The 25,405-nt window shown below is 33.3% G+C and overlaps 1 protein-coding gene across 4 annotated transcripts in view; it reads right to left on the reverse strand.

The window, feature by feature from the left end:
- Positions 1-25,405, reverse strand: part of Stxbp5l (syntaxin binding protein 5L) — a 326,234-nt gene that overhangs the window by 208,133 nt on the left and 92,696 nt on the right. For all 4 annotated transcript variants that reach the window (XM_076867719.2, XM_076867717.2, XM_076867718.2 and 1 more), the window contains exon 7: positions 6,958-7,041. In XM_076867719.2, coding sequence (XP_076723834.2) covers positions 6,958-7,041 — 84 coding nt within the window. The remainder of the gene's footprint in view (positions 1-6,957; positions 7,042-25,405) is intronic.

Genomic DNA, 25,405 nt, shown 5'->3' on the forward strand with positions numbered 1-25,405 from the left:
TTTTATTATTGCCCTTTCCCATATCATGAAGTTCTATTTTGTTTTCTGAGCTCATACAGACCTAGGTTAATGTTTTGCTGATCAGTTCTATTTTTTTGACTATAGAGTTTTTAAACATTGCAATGGAGATTTCACCTGTAAAAAGTTATAAGGCCTTTACTATTATGTTATGTGTTGTATATATTATATTATGTGTGCACACTTGTGTTTTGTGTTATATGTTTGAATGTTACGTATGTCCATATATCATATATGATGAGTGCTCATGAAAAAATGGATCCAAATTTTTTTTCACGTGATTTAAATGGTTTAATTTAAATTGCAGAAACAGCTGTTGAGGATTGTTTTAATATATGAACAAAAAAGGAGGTTAACAGATCTGTTTGTTTACTTTCACCTTACCTTTTCATTATATTTAATAATTCTGCTGAAGATAAGGTACATTGTTAAGAAAATTGTTTTCTTAAAAAAAAAAAAAGAAAATTGTTTTCTTTTAGTGCCTTCTGGAATGTTATATAATTTTTTCTTTAGCCATTGTTGCCAGAATTCCTATCTTCATCCCAGTGCTGGTGAAGACAAAAATAAAACCAATCTACAGCTTCTGCAATAGCCATCACTGAACTGCTTGCAAAACTTGCCTGGACTATGTATAACTTGTATGCATTGTGAACTCACTTGTATGCATTCTGAACTATCTGTTGGTGTAGTGACTTGTGGTAGTGTTGGGGTATTTATGCTAATGGTGTCATCGGTGGTACAATTTTTCCAAAAGGAGCCATCACTGAACTGCTTGCAAAACTTGCCTGGACTATGTATAACTTGTATGCATTGTGAACTCACTTGTATGCATTCTGAACTATCTGTTGGTGTAGTGACTTGTGGTAGTGTTGGGGTATTTATGCTAATGGTGTCATCGGTGGTACAATTTTTCCAAAAGGAGCCATCACTGAACTGCTTGCAGAACTTCCCTGGACTATGAATCACTTGTATGCATTGTGAACTCACCTGTATGCATTGTGAACTATCTGTTGGTGCAGTGACTTGTGGTAGTGTTGGGGTATTTTTGCTGATGATGTCATCGGTGGTACAATTTTTCCAAATTGGCTTGGTGTATCTTCCTCTCTTCTGCTTGTCATGGTCGTTCAGCTAAAATTTGGGGACCAAAAGAGGTGAGGCAAAGAACCTCACCCCCCTGCTGATACAAAGACCTATCCACAGGTGTGGCTGTATACTGCACTGGTAGTCAGTGACAGGTAAGATCCAATTGCAATGGTACCAACCTAAGACAGGAGGCTGACGCCTTGAGGTCAGCTCATCCGATAATGGGTAAGAACCATATGTACTATTGGACAACCTAAGGCAGGCACGGTCCCTAAGCCACATGCTTGTTGTTTAAACAGAGAGGGGGAGATGTTGAGAGTCACAGCCAAAGGGGTTTCAGCAAACTTCCAGCTGTCAGCAAACTTCCAGCTGCCAGCTGATGATTGGCTCACAGCGGCCCCAGCAACTTCTAGCTGCCAACTGATTGGCTCCTCTGCGGTGATGCTCATTGGGCTGTTTCCCCGCCCTTTCAGACCATGGAACTGCTCATTGGGGGACTTTTTTTGGCTCTGCCCATGCGACCCAGCCAATTGGCCTCAAGAGCAGGAGGAGTGGGGGAGGTTGAGAGGCTTGTGGGAAGCCGGTGGTGGCAGTTGGGCTCTGAAGGTTTTCCTGAGGAGCTGTTTTGTTTGGCATGTGTGGTTCTAAAAATAAAGTTCGTTTCTTTTGACAAGTGGCTCCTGAATTGTGCCCAGCCAGACTGCGGCAGGTAATAATGTCCATCTCATTTCACCATCCTTCCCCTCCCCTCAGTCCCTTCTGCCCAATCCAAAGTTCCTCCATTCTTCCCTAGCCCCTTGTTTCCCATTATGTATCAGCATCCAAATATCAGAGAAAACATTTGTCCTTTGGTTTTGGGGGATTGGCTTATTTCACTTAGCATGATACCCTTCAACTCCATCCATTTACTGGCAAATGCCATAATTTCATTCTTCTTTCAGGCTAAGTAATATTCTATTGAGTATATATACCACATTTTTTTTGCCCATTCATCTGTTGAAGAGCATCTAGGTTGATTCCATAGTTTAGCTATTGTGAATAGAGCTGCTTTAAATATTGACGTCTGTGAGTCACTGTAGTATGCTGATTTTAAGTAATTAATGATCATCTGGATTTCTGTGGTGTCTTTTGTAATATTCCCCTTTACATCTCTTATTTTATTAATTTGGGTCTTCTCTCTTTTGGTAGTTTGACTAATGGCTGGTCACCCTTGTTTATCTTTCCAACAAACAACTCTTGGAGCCACTGATACTTTATTTTGTTCCATTATTTTCTATTTCATTCATTTCAGCTCTGATCTTTAATATTTGCTCCCTTCTACTGCCCTTGGGATTTGTTTGTACATGTTCTTCTAAGACCTTGAGAAGTATAATTGGGTTATTTGTTTAAGATCTTATTTTTTATGTAGGCCCTTATAGATATAAACTGTCATTTTTAAACTATTTTAATATATCCCAGAGATTCTGAGATGTTGGGGTTTCTATTCTCATTTGATTATAAGAATTTTTTAACTTAATAAAATATAAAAATCATTTTAACTTTTTTTATTTAGAAAGACTTGATTTTGTGGTTTAACATATGATCTACTTTGCAGGAAGTTGCATGAGCAGCTGAAAAGAAAGTATATTCAGTTGTTATTGAATAAAATATTCTGTAGATGTCTTAAATGTACTTGACCTAAAATATATTTATCTTTGTAGTATTTTTTTGATTTTTTTGTCTGAATGATCTATCAGTGAGAGTGGTTTATTAAAGTCACCCACTGTTATTGCCTATCAGTCTCTTTATGTCAAGAAGTAATTGCTTTATGAAGTTTGGTGTACCAATGTTCAGGGCATATATTTTTATAATCGTTACATCTTCTTGTTGGTTAGTTCCCTTATCAATATATAATGAAATTATTTGTCTAATTTTTTTAGGTGTGTGATAATGAGGATTGAACTCAGGACCCTGCACATTCTACGCAAGTGTTCTATCACTGTGCTAAACTCACAATATTTTATTTTGAGAGAGAGATTCTCATTAAATTTCTCATGCTGATCACAAACTTATAGTCTTCCTATCTTAGTCTCCCAAGTATCTAGTACCAAATAAATGTACATCACCATATCCAGTGTTCTTTGTCATTTCTGACTAAATTTGGCTTGAACTATGGTTGTTGGATATGAGGGTATCTATTCCTGCTTGTTTTATTATTCCATATGCATGGAATATTGTCTTTTCATTCTTTTACTTTCAGTCTGTGAATGTCTATGCTGATTGGCACTATTTCTTTCAGGGAGCATGTAGTTGAGTCTTCTTTTTAAAAACTATATGCTAATCTATGTCTTTTAATTGGCAGTGTTATTATAGAAAAGTGTGTACTACTGTCATTTGTTAAAATTTATAATGTGTGCCTTAATTCTAATTCTCATTTGCCTATGTATTCGTCTAATGAGATTTATTCTCTCTCATGCTTCTCTTGGTTATTTTTATCCTTTTCAGTATATGGATTCCTGTATCTTCTGAAACTCTGACTTAATGATCATGAACTCCTTTAGTTTGTTTATCTTGGGGCATTTTCATTTCTTCTTCAATTCTGAAGGATACTTTTGCTGTGCATAGCAATCCATATTGGCAGTTATTTTTATCAGAGCTTGACATGTTGCATGCTCTCCTGATCTTAAGCATTTCTTCTAAGAAATCTAATATTATTCTGATGGGTTTGCATTTATAAACGAGTTAGCATTTCTCTCTAATAGTTTTTAAAATCCTTTCTTTGTTTTAAGTTTTTGGTAATTTAACTACAATATATTATGAAGAAGTTCTTTTCTGGTCATGTCTATTTGGAGTTCTAAATATCTCCAGTACCTATATGTCCATATCATTTCTAAGCTTAGGGAGGCTTTCTGCCATTACTTCACTAAAGAAGCTTTCTACATAATTACCCTACATGTCCACTTCTTCCTCCAAGGCCTATGAAACTTAAATTTAGTTTCTTATTATTGTCTCAGAGCTTGTGTATGTTCTATTCATAATTTTTCTTTGTTACTACCTAAGTATTATAGTTTATCCATTTAATTTTTTAGTCATTTGAGAAAAATATTTTTTCTTCTTCTTGCTCTAGTCTATTGGTGAGACTTTCTACTGAATTAATTAGGCTTATTGAGTTTTTAATTTTCAATATTTCTGTTTGATTATTTTCAGAATCTTTATCTCTTTATTAAAATGCATGTTCACACACAGTATTATATTCCTTGGTTCATTCGTTAGTATTTCTTTTAATTCATTGGTCATTTTGATCACAACTTTTTGTATTCTTTGTCAATTATTTTCTCTAGTTTGATATCTATGAATTTAGTTGTTGAGGAGTTATGAATTTTCAGATGTGTCTTACTACCTTATTTTCTTGTTTCAAATGTGTCTATGTTGGAATTCCTGCATTTGTTGAGTGGATGTCTCTTACACTGTTATGAGAGGTCTTTTTAGTGAGCTGCTTTTTCTTTAAAATGTGCCCAGACTTATTTTATATCTCAGTGTCAAAGTACCCACACAATATGTTCAAAATGCCATGTTTAACCTCCAGGATCACTTTAGGAAGACAGAGACTAGTTACCAGTATCAATGACAACTTGAAGGATAATATTCTCTACATCTACACTTGTCAAAGAGAAGAAAAGGATAGTAATAATATACAGAAAAAATTAGGCAATGTGGAATGTAAGACTACTATAAACCATATAGATAATAAAAAGAAAAGGGAAAGAAAAGATAGAGGGAAGAAAAGAAAAACTGAGAAAATGAAGTTAGACAAAATGAGAGGAATAAAAATGATAAAGAAGAAAAAAGGTAGAGAAAATGAATCCAGTTAATTTTAAAAGACAAGAAAGAAGATTGTATAGAAATATATAATAAAAATAATGAGGGGAATATAATGAAACCAAAATAGTAGACAATACCAGCAAAACCAACTAACTTTAAAAATAATAAAAGCCCTCCTTGTTAAGGTTTTAAAGATGGAGAAACTTCTTTTAGAGACTTCATGATTTGGAATACTCCAGGTATGGGAGGTGTGAGAAATGTTTAAGCCTCAGTAGCTTAAATCAGCACTGAGTTGTGGTGCAGCAATGTATGTTTACGTTTTCCCACATCCAGATTGGCATCCTCCTTCGAAAAACTGCATGAAATTCAGGATCCAAATCCTATCTTCACCATCTTCACCCTGCCCAGCTCTGATGAACACATATACAACATTTTTAGTACCATGTCAGTCCAGGCATCACTGTGTTCCCTGGTGGCACAGAGAGGACATCCCTGGAATGTCTGCAGGCCAAGTTCCTAGATTTTTCTCTGCACTAAGGAGCTGCTTTTTGTGTTCACATGAAGCAGAGCCATGTGCCCAAGCTATTAACAGTCCTCTACTTGCCCTTTTCCAGCCCAGTTTAAGTGGTGCTGGGAGCACTACCATGGCCCCAGAAGCTCCTACTTGAGCCAAAGTGATGGTGCTATAACATTCTTGGCTCAGCAGATAGAACCCTCCCCAGTACAGACATGAGCAATGAGTGTGTATGTATACACTTGGGAAGATTTTGGTGTGGGGAAAAGTGCCTTGCACCCAGGTAACAGACTGCACCCAGTCTTACTCTGCATTCACCTCTGATTGGTGGTAGACGTGGTGGTCTTTTGTTGCAGTGATCTCACTGTGTATATCATTTAGCTTGCCTCAAAGGCATTCTTCCATAACAATATTTGCCACTATCTCGGGAGGAGATGAAGATGCAAGAATTTGTCTTTCCCAAAACTCTAAATTTAGGTTTGACCTTCTGGCTTTTGGCCACAGCTCTCTACTCACTAGTTAAAGAGAAGTAGAGCCCTTTTCACATGTTGGTATGTAGTTTCTGTATCAGCTAAATTCTGATTTTCTCTTCTACCACTGCTTCTGAAGCAATTTTCCCAACTTTGCCTCTTTGGCAAGCTTCAAAACTGATGAACTCTTTTTCACTGTCTATTCCAGTAACCAGAATCTGAGTCTCTCCAAGTGTCTGTCAATCTATTACTAGATCTCAGTCTTTTCCCTCAATCACTCAACTTGTTGCATATCTCTCCAGCTATTGTGGTTCTGAACTGTGGAAGAGCTGGAGCTTGCAGCCTGCTTCTATTCTACCATCTTCTCCTATTGCCTTCCCCCATTTTTCAAATTTAATAGTATAGATGATCATATTTACTTCCATAGCTATAAGAAGCAATTAATTTTTCACCTTTTAATACAATTTGTCTTTATTAGTATCTTCTGAAGGAGGAAATAATTAATGACCTGGAATCAATCTCCAAACCAAAAGTGTCAACTGGGATACTCTTCCTTGATAAATAGGCGCTTATTGCTTCCTGAATCCTCAATTATGTTAAATAAAATTTATTTCAAGATCTTATTGTCACTTATTAACGTTACCATTTACAAAATCTCTATTTTAAGAAGGCAAGTACAGAAAGATATTGCATTTCAAATTGATTTGAATTTTTAACATAGAAAAGAGTTTTCTAAGGAAAACTTAAAGAATTTAGAGAATTTAAGGACAAGGAAGTAAGACATACACATGGGAGTCTAGAGGAAAGAAAAGGAATAAGACAAAATTGGAAATACACCATAGGTAACATGAACCCAAATACATAGGATACTCTAAAACAGGGCCTAAAAATTGGCAGTCAGGGCAGAATGCTACTCAGAAGGATAACCCAGAGTTGAAACTTATACAAATAACAAAATAAAGTGTGAAAACCAGGTAATTTCCCAGCAAAAAAATACTGGTACAGTTCAAAGTTTAAAAATAGAAATGACACAAAGTCACAAGACTTCAAATTTCAGTAGAAATCACTTACCTCATCATAATAAACTCTCAGTTCTGCTCTTTTAGATTTCAAGTCCCAGAATACTACAGTACCATTTTCATAACCTATTAGCAGCTGAAAAACATTAAAACAATCATTTTCTTAATTGTGACATTAATTTTAACTTGGCTCAAACAAAGAATAATGTTCATACAATAAAAATCATATCACATAACAAAACCTTATTTATAATTATATAATACTAATTTTCTAGAACTTGAAAATAAGTTTCCTACTTTTAAAAGAATTCTCACCACAAATAAATGTTTGAGAAGACAGATACATTACACAATATGCACATGTATTGAAACATCACAAGATACCTCATAAATATGCATAATTTTATGTGCCAATTTTAAAAACTAAAAAATATATAGCATGGCAAATAAGCTTTACTTCAATATAAACATTTATCAATTAACTCTGCTTCATTCTAAGATGAAATGAGAAAGTATATAAATATATGTGACACAATATAAAAGTAAGTATAAAAATTGGATGAAAAGAAAAATGGTCTAGAAAATAAAGATAAAATGGTATATTTAATGATTTGTTAAATGAGAAAAATGTCAAAATTAGATATGCATTTATATAGATATTTCTTAAATTCATATGAAGTCACATATACTATACTTTAATATTTGAACTTCAGAACAATTATTTTTACATACCAGAGAAAATGATGAATAACAAGACTAATTTCTATTGCATGTATAAGATTATGGTAAAGAAAATTTGATAGTTTAAAAAGTTTGGAAAATATCACTTAAGTAAAAAAAAGTGACTAATCTAATCCTTCCAAACTAGAGCCTTACGATGTAATAGTCTTGGTCTGGGGCTGTAGCTCAGTGTTATGTCATGCTTGTCTTGCATGTGTGAGGCACTGGGTTCAATCCTCATCACCATATAAAAATAAATAAAGATATTGTGTCCATCTACAACTAGAAAAACATATTTTAAAAAGTTGTAATAGTCCTATTCTAAAACATTATTAAGTTTTTAAAGTAAATATTTGAAAGACAAAAGTTGCTTTGTTATAAGACGGCACTAATAGCTCCCAGAAAGCAAATATATAAAATATTGAGCATCAAAATATCAAAAATTACTGAGATAACTGTTAGGTCGGTGGTGGTGACTTGGTGGCGACTTAGAACAAAGCAGCCCATGGGAAAGGAACATTAATCAGGTGCCAGCAGAAACGCCTGTCAATCAGCAGGACCCCCTGGTCAATCCTGGAGTTCAGCCAACTCCCTTGACCAACTCCAAAGGGACAAGGGACCCTAAAAACACCTTTTCCTGTCCCAAGCCATTCCATTCCTGCTGTAAGCCCCTTAAAAGTCCAGTCTGGTTGAGCTTCAACGCGGTTTCTCCTCAGACCCTTCTCCTGTCCACTCTGTGGGTCTGATGGAGTTCCACCTGGGAGTGATATCTCAATAAAGCCTCATTCAGCGGCCTTTTAAAATCTGCCTCCTTTGGTCTCTGCCCACCTTGCCTGATCTGACAATAACTATAATATTATGATACAGGAAATATTGTGTTAGAATCACTTAGAGAATTAATGAAGAGAAAAGAGCCCCAGACATTAAGGAAATATCAGACAAGGTCACTCAATAACCATAAGGGATATCAAGATAAAAGGAGACTTCTCTGCAATATCTGACCACATTGAAACACAAAGTAATAAATCATTTATGTATCATATTTTAAAGTCTTTCACAACAGAATGTAAATACTGTAGACAAAGAAGTAGGTGATTTGTTCACTGTTATATCATTAGAACCTAGAACTCTGAAGAAAACGGGTATTTGATGAATATTAATTATTAAGTACCAAAGAATCAAAATTTTAGATATTATTATATTCTAATCACAATGAAGTAAAATGAGAAATCACTGAGAAAAGTATTTTGGAAATAAAAAACATCTCTAATTTATGAGAAAAGAAATCATTAATAAAATGTATAAAATAAAAACTAAACAAAAATTTATCATATTGAAACTTGTGAGAAAGAGATGAATCTGAGAGAAATTTGTAGTTTTATAAATAAACATGAAAAGAAAAAAACTTTAATCTGTTTTATGATATAATATTTATTTGACTTTAAAAACGTCAAATTCTAGATAGGGCAGAGAGGTTGGAGGGGAAGGGAGGACACGGGGTTATTAATGATGGTGGAATGTGATGATCATTATCATCCAAAGTACAAGTATGAAGACACGAATTGGTGTCAATATGTATTTTTTAAACAATGAGATATAAAAAATTGTGCTCTAAATGTGTAATAAGAATTGTAATGCATTCCGCTGTCATATATAAATAAAAAGTAATATAAATAAAAATTTAAAAGTCAAGAAAAAGAGTAAACTTCAGAAATAAAAAAAGTGAGACATTTAATCAGAGACTAAAGGATACCTTTTATTTATTCAAATATACTTTTATATCTTACAAGAAGTTTGCAAGTGTTCTACATTTTTATTTTCTGGTTAACTTGATATTTAGTTATTTTGATGTTTTTGTTGTCATTTTATATGAGCTATTCTTTTCATTATCTTTTCTAAAAACTATATATAGTTGAATTTGGGTATACATCCTTCTCAATTATTTTATTATTTGTATTTGTTTTAATGTTCATTTTGTTTTTTCTTGTTTTTATTCATGTATTATATATAATACAATGGGGGTTCATTTTGACATAATCATGAATGTATATAACAAATAAGTGAAAAAAATATTGAACCTCCTTAGCAATCAGGAAAATAAAAATCAAAACTACAATGAGATTTCATCTCACTCTCATTAGAATGGTAACCATTAAGAATACAAATAACAATAATTAAAGTTGATTTTCTTAGTCATTTCAGGCATGTTTTCATAATAATCTAAAATACAGACATTTTACTCTTCCTTTTCAATTTTTATTTCTCTAAATGTTTGTATTAGTCTAACTGCTTTGTTAAAATAGCCTATAGTGTTAAAAATAGTGGAGAGGGTGTGCATCATTTCTTCTTAGTGCATCTAGTGTTTCCGCATTAAATAAGTTCTTGGATTCTGAAAATAAAGGATATAAATTAATTCACATTTTATAAATTTCTTTGATCAGTAATAGAGGCTTAATTTTAAAATATTTTATTGTGTATTCATATACCCATGAAACTACCCATGTCAAGAAATAAAACAGAAAGACAAGAAATTTTTAAAAAAACACAAGCCTCTCAGAACCCTATTTCATACTCTTACCAGGTCAATATCTTCCCTCTTTTCTAAAATTAAACAATGTCCTGATTTTTAACATTATAGGTTACTGTTATCTGTTTTTGAATTTTATGTAAGAATTATGTATTACATGTTAATTTTTGTCTTGCTTCTGTTTCTATTTTATTTGTTGTAGTTTATTCAATAGCATTACTCAAACAATATTCCATTGTTTTAGCTATCACACTACCACAATTAATGTATTCATTTTACAATCAATGTAATAATGATGAAATGAACAGGGCTGGGGATGTGGCTCAAGCTGTAGCGCGCTCTCCTGACATGCGTGCAGCCCGGGTTCGATCCTCAGCACCACATGCAAACAAAGATGTTGTGCCCACCGATAACTAAAAAATAAATATTAAAATTCTCTCTCTCTACCTCTCTCTCTCTTTGAAAAAAAAATGAACAAACTTATATATATATTTTGGTGAATATGTGCATTCTATCAAGTATATGGTGGTCCATAGAGTATGAACATGTTTAACTTTAACTGATGTTACCAAGCAGTTCTCCAAAGTGGTTAAACCAGTTTTAATTTCCACAAGCTGCATATGAAGGTTTCAATTCTTTCTCATTTTCTCTAATAATTTATATTGTCAATAGCTGTACAATGTTTAATAGAAAATATACATAAGAGGCACTTTATCTCATTTATGATTACCAGAAAAATTTTATTTATTCACCATTAAGGAGGACATTTTCTTAGCTTTGGGTAAATTAACAAAGTTCAGAGTCAAGAAGTTTCTTTGTTTTTCTAGAATACCAAGAGATTTTTATCCTGAAGGGAAGTTGAATTTTATTAAATGTTTCTTATGTATCTATTTTTAATGTCATATATTCTGTCCTAATTTCTGTTAAAATGTGAATTATATTGATTTTGAAAATCTAAACCAACTACATTCTTAAAATGTTAAACCAACTACGTTCCTAGAATGAACAAAAATTATTTGTGATCTTGTGTGCCTTCTCATTCATTCTTGATCAGACTTGCCACAGATACATCAAATTCAAAAAATCAACTCTCATTTTTGCTAAAGTATTAACTTTGTTTTCCATTACTTTAATGTCTACTCTTATTTTTTGAATTAGGGATCTTTAGATAAACAAGTCAATAGGATATATTTCTGTATAGAAAGATTTATCATGAGGAATTGGCTCACATGATTACGGAGGCTGACAAGTCCCAAGATCTGCAGGGTAAGTTGGCAAGCTGGAGACCCAGGAGAAATGATGTTGTTCCAGTCTGAATCTGAAGGCCTGAGAACCAGGAAAATTGATGGTGTAGTTACGGTCTAGAGACCAGCAGGCTCAAGTACCAGGAAGAGTCGATGTTTCCGTTAGAGTCCCAAAGGCCAGGTAAAAGTTGATGTCAATTCCAAAGCAGACAGGCAGGAAGAATCTCTCTTCCTCAGGAGAGGCTCAGCCTTTTTGTTTTATTCAGGCCTTCATCTGATTGATGAAACCCATCCACATTATGAAGGACAATTTGCTTTTCTCAGTCTATAGGTTTAATGTTAACTTTGTCCAACACCATCCTCACAGAAACACTGAGAATAGTGTTTGATCAAATAGCTGAGTACCCTAAGACCCAAAGTTGTCGATGCCATAAATTAAATTGTCACATCTCTGTTATCTTTCTTCTACTTTCATTGGGTTTAATTCACTATATTTTTAACTTCCTGGGTTGGATACTAAGATCATAGATTTTTCAGCTTTTCTCCCCTTTTAATAAATGAAATAAAAGCGATAAACATTCATCTAGGCACAGCTCTAATTACCCTCTAAGTTTGTCATGCCATGTTTTTATTCTAATTTAATTTGAAATATATTGCAATTTCTATTCTGATTTCTTCTTTGACATATAAGCTATTGAGAAGTATGGTGCTTAATCACTAGTCATTAGCGGGATTTCCTATTTATGTTTTTCTTATTGATAATCTTAATTCTCTTGAGTTTAGAGAATATATTGTATATTATTTTAACTCTGAAATTTTTGACATATATTTTATAATTCAGCAAATGTAAATCTTTGATAATACTTTTGCTACTCCCTGTGTGTGCTTGACAATAATATGTAGTCTTTAAGGGTTGGGTATAAGTTTATTAATCATGAGGTTCAAATTTTTGTTATTCTTACTAATTGTCTTTATTTGCTTATTTTCTCTGAAATTGGGAGAAGTGTAATAAAATCTCCAGCCACAATTGTGAACTTAAATATTTTTCATTTTAATTCTTTTCATTTTGCCTTGTATTATTTTTAAAGGTAGCCTTATCAAATCATACATACAAAAACACACATACACCAAGGAATCTTGCAAAGTGAAAAGATGGTTCAAATTTGCATAATTTTCAGGTAACATGGTACTATGTGAAGTACACTGCCTGTACACTATAGTGCTATGTCATTAGATATATACAAATTTAGGATTGTTATTTTTTCTGAATTATTATCCCATTTTATTTTCCTCCTATTGAGAAGTGGGAGAGAAGGGATGGCTAGCAATTTGTTCTTATACCAGTTTCCTACTCTATTAATTATACATAATACATTTACTTATTAATTCTTTTAGTGCTCCTACAAGGATAGAAAATTTTTCCATAACTTATCAAAGTGTGATGTAAATTAATACTTTTGTTACTCTCTGGAAATTATAAGGAATATATTATTCAGGGTTCTTCACAGAGAAACAGTGAATATGGTGGGGTGTGTATGTGTTTGATGGAAATTGGCTCATGTATTTATAAAGGCAAAACCCCACAAAATGTCATCTGTGAAAAAACTTATGGGATTGAATTCAGTCTGAGTTTGAAGGCCTGAGAATCAGGGGAAGGAGAAGCAATGGTAGAAGACTGAGTCTGAAGGCTTGTGAACATTGAGCTCTGATGTTCCAGAGCAGAACATCAGCTCCAGAAGAGAGTAAATTCACATATTGAAGAGGGCTAAGCTCATTCAAATGCTCATCTTTTCTTGAAACTATCTAGATGCACTCAGAAATAATGCTTTGCTGGGTGTGGTGGCACATGCCTGTAATCCCAGCGGATCTGAAGGGTGAGACAGGAGGATTGCTGGCTCAAAGCCAGCCTCAGCAAAGGCAAGGCGCTAAGCAATTCAGTGAGACCCTGTCTCTAAATAAAATACAAAATAGAGCTAGGGATGTGGCTCAGTGGTCAAGTGTCCCTCAGTTCAATCCCTGGTACCAAAAAGGAAAAGAAAGAAATAATGCTTTATCAGTTATCTGGGTATTACTTAACTATTCAATTCAGCACATAATGAATTAACCATCACTATGACCTATAAGGTTAAATTCAATAAACTTCAGCCTCACTTTTTAACCTATTTTCCCTTGTATTTTCATCCTCAATATATTATATTCCCTGAAGTCATTATCATTATTTATATGAAATATTGCCTCAATTTAACCAATCCTTTTTGGTCTTTATTCCTTCCTTCATCTCTGTTCTTATATAATGGATAAATTTCATTTTCTTTCTGAAGTCTTTTAGTTTCCTCCTTAGTGCATATTTGCTACTCATGAATTGTCACAAATTTCATTTGTTGAAGACAATGAATTTGATGTTTTTAAAAATAATTTTGTAGAGAATTCTGTATAGGCAGTTGTTGTTTTCCCTAGCCCCTTGACAATATCACTCTATTGTCCTCATTTCCCATTTTTACATTTAGATATCTGCTGTGAGACTCATTGCTTCCCCGCCCCCTCCCCCATGCTCTGAATGCTTTGCATATTTTTCTCTTTGATATGCCTAGGTGGACTTTATATTATGCCTCCTTTGGGTCTGTAATTCATCTTGATTTCCAATATCTCATCAGTTGTGGAAAAGTATCATCCATTAGTTCTTGAAATATTATTACTGCTAAATTTTCTCTCCCCTCTCCTAGATAATGTATTATTCATATACTTGTTCAGTTATCTTTTCATTTGTTTATAATCAGGTATTTTGTTTTTTATTTTCCACTTCTCTGGCAAAATTCTCCATGATTTAGAGTTTACATTTCAATCACAGTTAAAATTGTGTTAAAACTGTAATTCAAATCCCCTATTATTCTGTTTCTACTTCGTTTGTCCTATTAGTTTCTGGTCTATTCTGATCCTTGTGTCCACCATGTTATTTGTTTTTATTAGGCAATTAGGCTAAAAAGATCAATTTAATCCCCAAACAGTCTGAGATAATGTTAACAAGGATTTCTAGCTGGCTTTCCTTTTATCCCATCATCTTCCAGGACCATCTTGCAGGACACTCTGCTTATCTTCCCAGTTAATAACTATCGGTTTGGCCACTTAGTCTCTCAGCCACTCTCAGCCACTGTTATTTAAAAAGGGAAAGGTGATGCCAAATGTTTGGTCATTCTCTGGAGCATTCAAGAAGACTTTCAAAAATATCTTGTCTACATTGCCTACTTCTTCCAGTGGGATGATGATTGGAAACAAGGTAATCCACCATTATCAAGAATGGAAATATCACGGGTGTTAAATTTTATTCAAAGATTTTTTCAGCAGCACATAGAATGATAATATATTTCCTTAGATCTACTATTAACACATTTTCTAATAGTATAGACTTGCATCCCTGGAAGAAAACACCATTTATCATAATGTGCTATTTTTTAATGTACTATTGGATTCTGTGTTCTAATATTTTATTTAAGAATTTTCCATTGATATTTTATTTTATTGTAGTATGTACACAAGATCTCTTATCAAATTTATAAGTATACAATACCTTTTCCTTGAATATACGTATAATGTTGTACAGATTTCTAGAGCTTATTCATCTTGTTTGATTAAACTTTTAAGTTCATTGATTAAATTTCCATTACTGCCTCCCCCAGGCCCTGTCAATCATTACAGTTTTATATTCTCTGAATTTGACTGTGTTAGATACCTTATACAAATTGAACTGTGCAGTATTTGTCCTTCTGTGACTGGCTTATTTCACGTAGCATAATATCCTCAAGATTCATCCATGTTGTCACATATTGCAGAATTTCCCTTCTTTTTTAAGGGTGAAGAATATTCCATTGCATGCACATACCATATTTTCTTTTCTTTACTTATTTATCAAGGGCCATTCTGGCTGTTTCCACATCTTGGCTACTATGAATAGTGTTACAATGAATATAGAAATACGTATCTCTTTGAGATCCTGATTTCAATTTTTATAGAGTATATCTCTATATTTTCTAGAGTATATCTCTAGAAGTACAATTGCTGAATCATATATAGTTCTTTCTTTGTGTGTGTGTGGGTGGGTGTGTGTAAGGAACCTCAAAAATGTGCTCAATAGTAATGGAACAATTCACAAGTGAATACAAAGAATTTAGTTTTTCCATATCCAATAGACATCTTTTATTTTTTTCTAACTACTAACCATTGTGACAGATGTGAGGTAATCTCTCATTTGTGCCTTTGATGTGTGTTTCTCTAAAGATTGTTGGTATTCAGACTTTTTTCATATACCTATGGATCATTTGTGTGTTGTTTTAGTTAAATATCTATTCAAGTTGTATCTCCACTTTTAAATCAGGATATCAGCTTTTTTTAAAATTATTGAGTTGTAGGAGGTTTTACAAAATATACTTTGGAGAATAACCCTCTATTAGATATATGGTTTTGAAAACTTTCCCATTCTATCTGTTGCCTTTTCACTCTGTCCATTTTCTTTGCAGTACAGAAGGTTTTAAATTTGATGTAGTCTTACTGTTCATTTCTTATTTTATTTTCTGTATTTCTGGTGTCATATTTATAATTATTATCAATATCAGTGTCATGAAACTTTACTCCTAGGTGTTTTACAGCTTCAGGTCATGTTTAAGTCCTCAATTCTTTTGAAATGATTCTTGAGTATGTTATAAGGTAAAAGCCCAATTATATTCTTTTACATATTCTTCAGTTTTCCCAGTCTATTTGTTGAACAACTCTTTACTGTGAATTCTTGACACTGTCAATCCCACTTAATCATGGTGCATAATCCTTTTAATATGCTGTTGGCTTCGATTTGCTAGTATGTTGCTGAGGATTTTTGCATCTATATTCATCCCAGGTACTCACCGGCAATTTTATTTTCTTGTAGTATTTTTTCCAGCTTTTGTGTCAGAGTAATGCTGGCCTCTTAAATAAGAATGTTAGTGTTCCCTTTTGTCCAGCTTTGGGAAGAGTTTGAGAAATACTCGTGTTAAATCTTCTTTAAATGCTTGGTGCAATTCATAGTGAAGCTATCTGCTCTGGGCTTTTCTTTGTTAGGAAGTTTTGGGTTACTGATTTAATTTCCACATTAGTTATAGATAAGTTCAAACCATTTATTTATTCATGTCCTGTTCTGGTAGGCTGCATGTTTCTAGGAATTTGTCGATTTCTTCTGGATTATAATTTGTTGGTATGTAGTTGTTCATAGTAGTCTCTCATGATTCTTTTTATTTCTGTGGCATCAGTTATACATCCTTTCTTTCATTTCTGATTTTATGAGTGTTCCTTTTTTTTTCTTAGACTAGCTAAAGGTTTTGCTATTTTATTGATCTCTTCAGAAAATCAACTCAGTTTTGTTGGTTTTTCTATTGTTTATTTCATTTACTTCCATTCTAATCTTTACTTACCTCTTTCTCTACATGTGCACTTAGTTTGATTATCTTATTCTAGCTCCTTGAAGTAAAGTTAGGTTGTTTCAAGATTGTCCTTATTTTTTAATACAGGCATTTATTGCTATAACTTCCTTCTTAGTGATATTTTTGCAACAGCCCATAATTTTGGGGGTAGTATGTTTTGTCTTGTCACAGGAATTTTCTAATTTCTAATTTCCTTTTGATTTCCCATTGAGCCACTAATTGTTTGAGAGCATGTTTCCATATATTTATGAATTTTAAAGTTTCCTTCTCACTGATTTCTAGTTTTATTTCATTGTGGTCTGAAAGGATACTTCAAAATCTGTTAAGACCTGTGGCCTAACATGTTCTCCATCTTTGTACTTCAGAAGAATATGTATGCTGCTGCTGTTGTATGAAAGTTCTCTCTCTATATATATCTATTAAGTCTCTTTGATCTATAATATTATTCAACTCCTTTCTTTTCTTCTGATCTATCTGGATAACCTGCCCATTATTAAAAGTGGGTTTATTGAAGGTTCTTGTGAATATATTGCCATTTCTTTCTTCCCTTCATTTCTGTCAATGTTTGCTTTATATATTAGGCACTTTGGTGTTAGATGCATGCATATTTATGATTATTATTTTCCTGGAAGATAGGCTCAGTTATCACATATAATATCCTTCTTTGTTTTTTGTGATAACTTTTTACTTAAAAGTCTATGTTGTCTGAAGTCAGCCATCCCTCTAATCTTTTGGTTAACATTTGCAAGGATTACTATTTGCATGATATATCATTTTTCATCCTGTCACTTTTGCTTTTGTGCCTTTAAATTTGAGGTGAGTTTCTTTCAGACAGTATATAGTGGGGTCTTAATTTTTCTAAATTCATGCAACCACTTTTCAATGGGGAGTTCAATCCACTTCCATTTAAATTAATTATTGATGGGGAAGGACTTATTGTTATCATCTTGTTGTTTTCTGTTTGTTTTAAAGTTCCTTGATTTTTTTATGGCTATGCTTTTTATTCCTTTTACTTTCGTGTAACTTCTACAGGCATTCTTTGTGCAGATAGCTAGCTTAGAGGTTACATAAAATATAACATTCTTTTATCCTGATAATAACTTAGGTTCAATGGTATACAAAAATTTTACACTTTAATTTCCCCTACCCCAAAACACATTTTATAGTATTTTTCACAATTTCCATCTATTCGCATTGTGAATCTTTTAGTAAGTTTTAAAATTATACCTATTTTTGATAATTTTTTAACTTTTATATTATTCTTAAGTGATTTAACTACCATCACTACAGTTACAGTAATTTTTATTTGTCTCTATATTTACTCTATCAATGGGTTTCATTGTTTTTTTCTGCTATCTTGTTGCCATTCAGCACCCTTTGTTTCAACTGGAAAAACACCTTAGCATTTCTTCTAAACCTTTCAGCTTTTATTTGGGAAAATATTTTTCTTTCATTTTTGAAGGGCAGTTTTGCAAAGTATAATATTCTTGGTTGGGTTGGTTTTTTGTTTGTTTGTTTGTTTTTTTCTCCTCTTTTCACACATTGAATATATCTTCCCACTCCCATCTGGCTAGCAATTTTTCTGCTGGAAAAACTAGATAATCTTATGAGGATTCCCTCTTATACAGAAGAACATGGGTTTTTCCTTGTTACTTTCAAAATTCTCTTTAATTTTTGACAATTTGGTTATAATGTCTCTCTGAACAGATTTCTTTGGGTTTATTTCATTTGGTGTCCTTTGGCCTTTGGATTTGGATATCTAGTTTCTTCCCAAATTTAGGAGATTTCTACTAATTATTTCTTTGATTAATTTCAAGTTCCCCCAACCTGTTGAAAATAAATGCAAATCAAAGGAATAAACTTTGATTCTTCATTTCATCTCCTTCTGAACTTTCTGTGATATCCATATTAGTCCATTTGATGTTATCCCAAATCTCTTAAGCTTACTGTTTTTCATTATTTTTTCCTTTTTTGTTCCTCTAAATTATTTCCTGTGACCCATCTTTGACTTTTGTGATCCTTTCTTCTACTTCATCTAGTCTGCTATTGTCATCTCTCAGGAATTTTTTCAGTTTAGTTATTTTCTTCAGGTTCATGATTTGTTTAGCACTCTTAAAAATTTTACCTTCGTTGAAACTTTCATTTTGTTCATGCATAAAATTTTATTGATTCAATGAGTATCTTTATGAGAGTCATTAGCTGTCAGGTAAATAAAATAAATCTGTTTCATTGGAGCTGGTCTCAGGAGAATTATATTGTTATTTTGGGGGAAATTTGTCACATTCCTTACTTTTCTTTAATTTCTGTATTGGTGTCTGGCACTAAACAAAACAAGCTCATCTCCCAAGCTCCCCTAATTGCCTCCCATAGGAGAATTCCCTCACCATCAGCCTGGCTGAAAACTCTGAGGGCCTCTATAATTCTATCCCTTCCTATAAAGAAGCAGGCAGTGGTGGTTTCTGTCTGTTCTATGCTCAGCCAGTCGGTGTAGCTATGACATCTATCAGTCTAAACCACCACCTTGGTTCTCCCCATGTAGCCAGATTGTGTCAGACTCATCAGAGATTTAAGTCAGTAAGACAGATAATAGTTTTTAGGTATTCCCAGAGAACTGGGAAATTGAACACAGAACTCTTTCCATCATAAGAGGCAAGCAAAGAGAGCTGGAATTTTTTTTTTAACCTGCTGTCTCTGTGATAAGCAGAGAATCAATGGTTTTTATCAACCTGAATTGCTGTCTGCATTCTCTCCTGGACTTATAGATTATGTCAGACCCTTCAGTACTTCAAGACAAAACCCAGTCCTCTAGACATCCATTTGGAAAAGCTGGGGTGTTGATATATGATCAAAGCCCTTCCATCTGTGGGTAAAGCTGAGGAAAAGCTGAGGACTATGAATCTCTTCTTTGTCATGGAGTACCACATATAGCAGGATCTCTGGTGAAAGTTTATACTGAATTTCCTTACTGGCTTTGATGAAAGATTTTATGTTCTCTGAGGGTGCAGAAACCTTTTAATTAGCTTATTTTTAACAAAGATAATCTATACATAAACTATGGTTGAATCAAGTTTGTGAAGAGAAAGAATGCCCAGCCTTTCTACTCTGCCATCATTTATATATATATTTAAGTTGTAGATGGACACAATACCTTTATTTTATTTATTTATCTTTATGAGGTGCTGAGGATTGAATCTAGGGCTTCACATGTGCTAGGCAAGTTCTTTACCACTGAGCTACAGCTACAGCTCTCTATTCTGCCATCTTGATGACACTATTATTTTCCATAATTGTCTTTTTGTGCATCTTTATAATTGAGTTGTCAATTTTATAAATGCCTCATAGAAATAACTTGCAAATTTTTGTTTTTGAATCTATACTGGAAATAAGGTTTAGTAAATATTTTCTGTAATTGAACAGACAGTAAATATTTTAAGCTTTCCAACTATAATCTCCAATAAAACTTTAATTAGAACAACAAGAGGCAGGTCAGACTTATCCCAGTGGCTATAGTTTAGCAATGACTGTTTTGGAACAGTTTATATAGCCCTGAGATTATCCAGTATTTGAAATTTTAACAAATTTCCCTTGCAAAGTCATCTAGGTCTGGTATTTTGGGGTAGGAATAATAATTTAATACCTTTCTCATTTTCTTAAATTTTCTGTTTCCTTTGGTTTTAATGTTGATAATTTTCCTAAGGAATTATCCATTTTACCTAGCCTTTTAAACATATATTCTTTGAGCTGTGTAAAATAATTTAAGTGTTTAAAATTTTCCATTGTTATAGTATAAATCCTTCATGTTTGCGTTATTTAGTGTATCTTCATTTTTCACTATTTTTAGTGGTTACATATTTTATGCCCCACTAAATAAAGTAGTATGTTGATTAAAATTAGAAGAACTAATTTAGGATCTGCTTTTACTTTTACCTTTGTCTCTTTTATTTGCTTTTGCTTTATTTTCTTATTCCTTTTTCCAGTTTTTTGTATAATAATAAATTTTTGCATTTTAATTTACAGTTTTCAGTAACATAAATATTAAAAGCTATAGGTTATTTATAGCAACTAGTTTAATTATTTCCCATGGATCCTGATATGTAAGCATTTACTACTGTCAAAGGTTATTACTCTTAAACTTTGATTTGTATTTTATATTTGTTTATATTTGGTTAATGAAGAGTTTTAAAATTTCCAAGTACAGGGAATTTTTAAAAATTTTTAATTATTGTGTTTTTCTATGTTCAAAATATACAGTTAAGTGTATTTCTGTGGCTCTAACCACTGTGACAATTTTCTTTACCAAGATTATTCAGGGTCACCCCTAAGTGGAGATCTAATTGAGTAGTTGTCTGGGCTAGTGCCAATTAATCATTGGACTTGTATGGGAAGAAGGTGTAAAGTCTTTATTTTTCTGTTAGTTGGTTTTAAATGATTCCCTCCCATCTCATCCCATGAGATCATCTATGTAGGTTCAGAGAAATACATTGCTACAACAGAACGGCTTCTTTTACATCTAATTTACTCATGTCTTTTGGACAGCTCAACAAATGACTCCTCAATATACTATTTTTCCCACCCAATGTTAAAACTTAGTGAATATGGCAACATCTAATTCATAAAGGACAGCTCAGATTACATAGTCATTTAATGTCCCATGGTTCAGTTTCTACAACAGAGAGTAGCTACTATGACCCACCTAGTGGGCCTTCCAATAGAATAGTCTTATCTACCAGATACATTAAGCTCTATCAGATCTATGAAATTATGGATTCCAAGTAGGGTGGAGGCAAGATAGCTTGCAAAACAGCTGTAAGTTAGTAAAGAGGCCCCTTTTTCTCTAGGCCCTACTTAAAATTGGCATGCATTTGGATGACCTAAAAATGCATTCACAGCGTTAATTTCAAGAGCATTATATTCTATTATCCAAATCCCAAAAGGCCCACAAATGTGACATTTTGGGGTAGGGGTAATAATTTAATACCTTTCTCATTTTCGTAAATTTTCTGTTTCCTTTGGTTTTAGTGTTGATAATTTCCCTAAGGAATTATCCATTTTACCTAGCCTTTTAAACATATGCTTTGAGCTGTGTAAAGAAGTACAATAAGAGGACAACAAGTAAGTAAGAGGAAGTACAATAACTTATGCTTTAACTTAAATGAAATGTCCTTGTAAGCCTCAAACCATAAATCTAAAAAAATCACAAGCAGGACAGTCTCCTGACTCTATGATTTATTTTTCACCCTGTGACAGATAATTCTTACGAGGTATATAGGCACTTGCAACTTTTGCTCACCCATTTTGTATTTATATAATCATCAAAGGGAATTTGTGTGCTTTCAAACAAAGTCCAGATAACCAAGATTCCTCGGGATTATATCTTAATGGAGATTAAGAAAAATAGCGTAATCTGTGGAAAGATTGTAAACTTATATGACTGTCCCTTCTTATAAAATCAAGCTTATGTTGATATTTTCTGATGATGATTATCGATAGATAAAAAAAAGATTTTACTAAATCAGTGTATACTAAGTACCACAGGAGGTGCTGATCTTCACCCATAAAAGTATCAAAAACAAGGCAAATGTCATTGAAGCTATCACCTGACTAAATTCACAGTGGTTTACTATTACCAACCTAGATCCATGTTGTTTTTTGGCAAAACCCAAAAAATTCAGGAAGGATTTATCATTCCTGAATGACCATTACCATTTTATCGTTCAAGTCTAATTTTTTTTTATCTCCCTCAGAGGTGCAACCTTGTTTCTTAAAATAATCTTGGCAGAGGCAGGCAGGAATTTTAATTTTCCCTTCCTATTATAGCCCTAATAACAATGTCAGGAAACCAATACAAGGATTAACTCAGTTACTAAGCACATCTGTCCAAATTATATATTTGGAAAAAATGGTTGGGTGTATTTATACACCCAGTGGATCTACTGTGAGCTTTGTCTTGAGCCCAAACTCCATTTATCACCTGATTACTTAGTTCCACACACAGTTAGTCCCTAACTAGAGGTCAGCAATGCTTTTTGGATCTCCCAGTAGGAATGTCTGCTCTGACTCTATACCTATTATCCTGAAACAATAAATAGCTGCTCCTGCAAATGACTATAGATATTCCTATAATTACTATATGTGCTTATGAGGGAATTTCAGGATCCTTCTTTAGAGAGAACTGACTGCTCTTTTTAATCAATTGATTCTGGATCTCTGAACTCACTTGTATCTGAAAACATGATGAGATACAATAAATTTACATTTTGGTGGTGAATATCAAAAGCTAAACTTCTCTTGATTTTTTTTTCTAATTATGCAAATCAAACAAAATTCAAGTAAGCTGGTCACCTAATTCTGCTCCTAGAAACATCATCATGTATTTGTTATTATCACAGAGTTCATGTTTTCCACTCCAACTTTGCCACCTGTTATGGTAATTTATATCCACACTGCCAGATGGTTTAATATTGCCACGTGGCCTCTATCTATCCATAATATTTAATCCTCATAGATTTATTGTCACTGGCTCTCTGCCATTGTCTCCTACTGTCAACAAAGGCCTAAAAAGGATAGTCACTACCAAGTATCTCAAAGATACATACATTTACAGAATATTCCTCATTAAGTTACATAGGGACAGTGTCCTTAGGCCTCAGAGGGAACACAGTCATGAAGTGAATAACCAGGGAAAACACAATATATTCATTTTAAAATTACCATCTCCCCAAGTCTTCTGATCCCTTCTTTAATATTATGCTAAAAGTTTCTGATATCTCTATATACTATATGGCTTTGTTGAGTCCAGGCTTCAAAAAGTCAACCCAGAAAATTACTAAGACCAGATAAAAGTATCATTGCCAAAGTATTAAATTCCAAATCATGGGTGAGTCCCTCTTTGTAAATGAACTCTCCTCTATGAGCCTCCACAAGTTCAAACCCTCAAAACCCTCAAACAAATTCCCTTGGTGACTGATAGTATTAGACAGATCCTAAATTCTTTTGGTGGAATTATACTTCTTTCATGTGTGGTCTATTTGTTCATAGAGGAGGACTTATGTCTCTGTGTTAGGCTGTCCTGAGAGGTGATTCTGGTTATTGGCCTGAGGGTAATGACACTGAAGGTGGTCTTACAAATATAAATAATCATCATCATGCAAAGCAACTAACTCAAGTGAAGTCATTACACAGTCTCCCAGAAAAGAGAAACTCTTTTCCCCCAGAAATGGTAAAACTGGCATCTCTGTTGGTCAGAAGAAGAAGAAAGGACACAGAGAAGACAGTCATGTGAGGATAAAGGCAAAGGTTAGTGTTATATTACCACATGCCAAAAAAAAAAAAAATCTAAATTGGAAGAGGCAAGGAAAGATTTGCCCTGAGAACCTTCAGAAACAGTATGGCCAACAAACACCTTGATTTCAGACTTCTGGACTCCAAAAGTAAATTTCTATTGTTTTAATTCACCCACTTTGTGGTAATTTGCTATGACAGCCCTCTAAAACCAATATACCAAATGTTAGGGTGATACTCTTTCCTTATCAAGGCTCTAACTTAAAAAAAATGAGACTTCTCAAAGCTATGCATTTGGTCTCCTTATAAACAGATCCTGGATCTATTTTTAACATTGTTTTCCCTAGAACTATAAGAGGAAGGAGTTCTTTAAAGGATGAGGTAAATCAGTAATTAACTTGTGATAAGATGTAGGCAGAATAAAAAACTACTCAAAATATCAACAAAACCTAATCCTCAAAACCTTCAGATACAGTTTTTAAAAAAGAAGGCATTTTTACCCTCAAATGTGTATCTTAAGATTTGGCAAATGACCCCAATAAATTATTTTGTGAGATAATAAAAAGAAAAAGAGTGAATAACTTTCTCCAGATGTAGTCATAAAGATATACAAGGATAGCTGAAGAGTCAGGAGATGTTCCACTGTTGACTTTGAAGATGGAGAAAGGAAGCTACAAGCCAAGGAATATACATAGCCTCTGAAAAGGAAAGAAATCATATTCTTTTCTAGAGTTACCTAAAGGAATGCAACCTTGCCATTACCCTGATTTTAGTTCAATAAGAATTCTGTGTTAGACTTCTGGCCCAGAGAACTATAATATAATAAATTTTGTTGTTTTAAAAACTACTAAATTTTTGATAGTTTATATCAGTAATAGAAAATTAATACAAGTACCATCACGGAAAGCTATTTTATATCATTATTACAATTATCATTGCCCCCATATAAATTAAGTGCCACAAGTGCTTATCTCCCATCATCTTATCTTTGGAGCAGCCTCTCATCACAGCTAATATCATAAGAAAAGGTTCAAACAATTGTGATGTGACTATGTGGAAGGATCCAATACCACTCTGCTTGGCACAATCAACAGATTATTTTATTTTAGAAAGAATACAATTCAACTCCAAAATTATATCCTGAGAGTCTACAATTTAGAACAGGACTCAATAAACTTTTAATGTAAAGAGTCATATAGTAAATTTTTTGGCCTTGCAAGCCATGTAGTCTCTGTCACACATGTTCTCTTATGGAAAAACCACAGAGACAGTACATTAATGAAG

Source organism: Callospermophilus lateralis, chromosome 10 (assembly GCF_048772815.1).
Source record: "Callospermophilus lateralis isolate mCalLat2 chromosome 10, mCalLat2.hap1, whole genome shotgun sequence".
Taxonomy (NCBI): Eukaryota; Metazoa; Chordata; class Mammalia; order Rodentia; family Sciuridae; genus Callospermophilus; species Callospermophilus lateralis.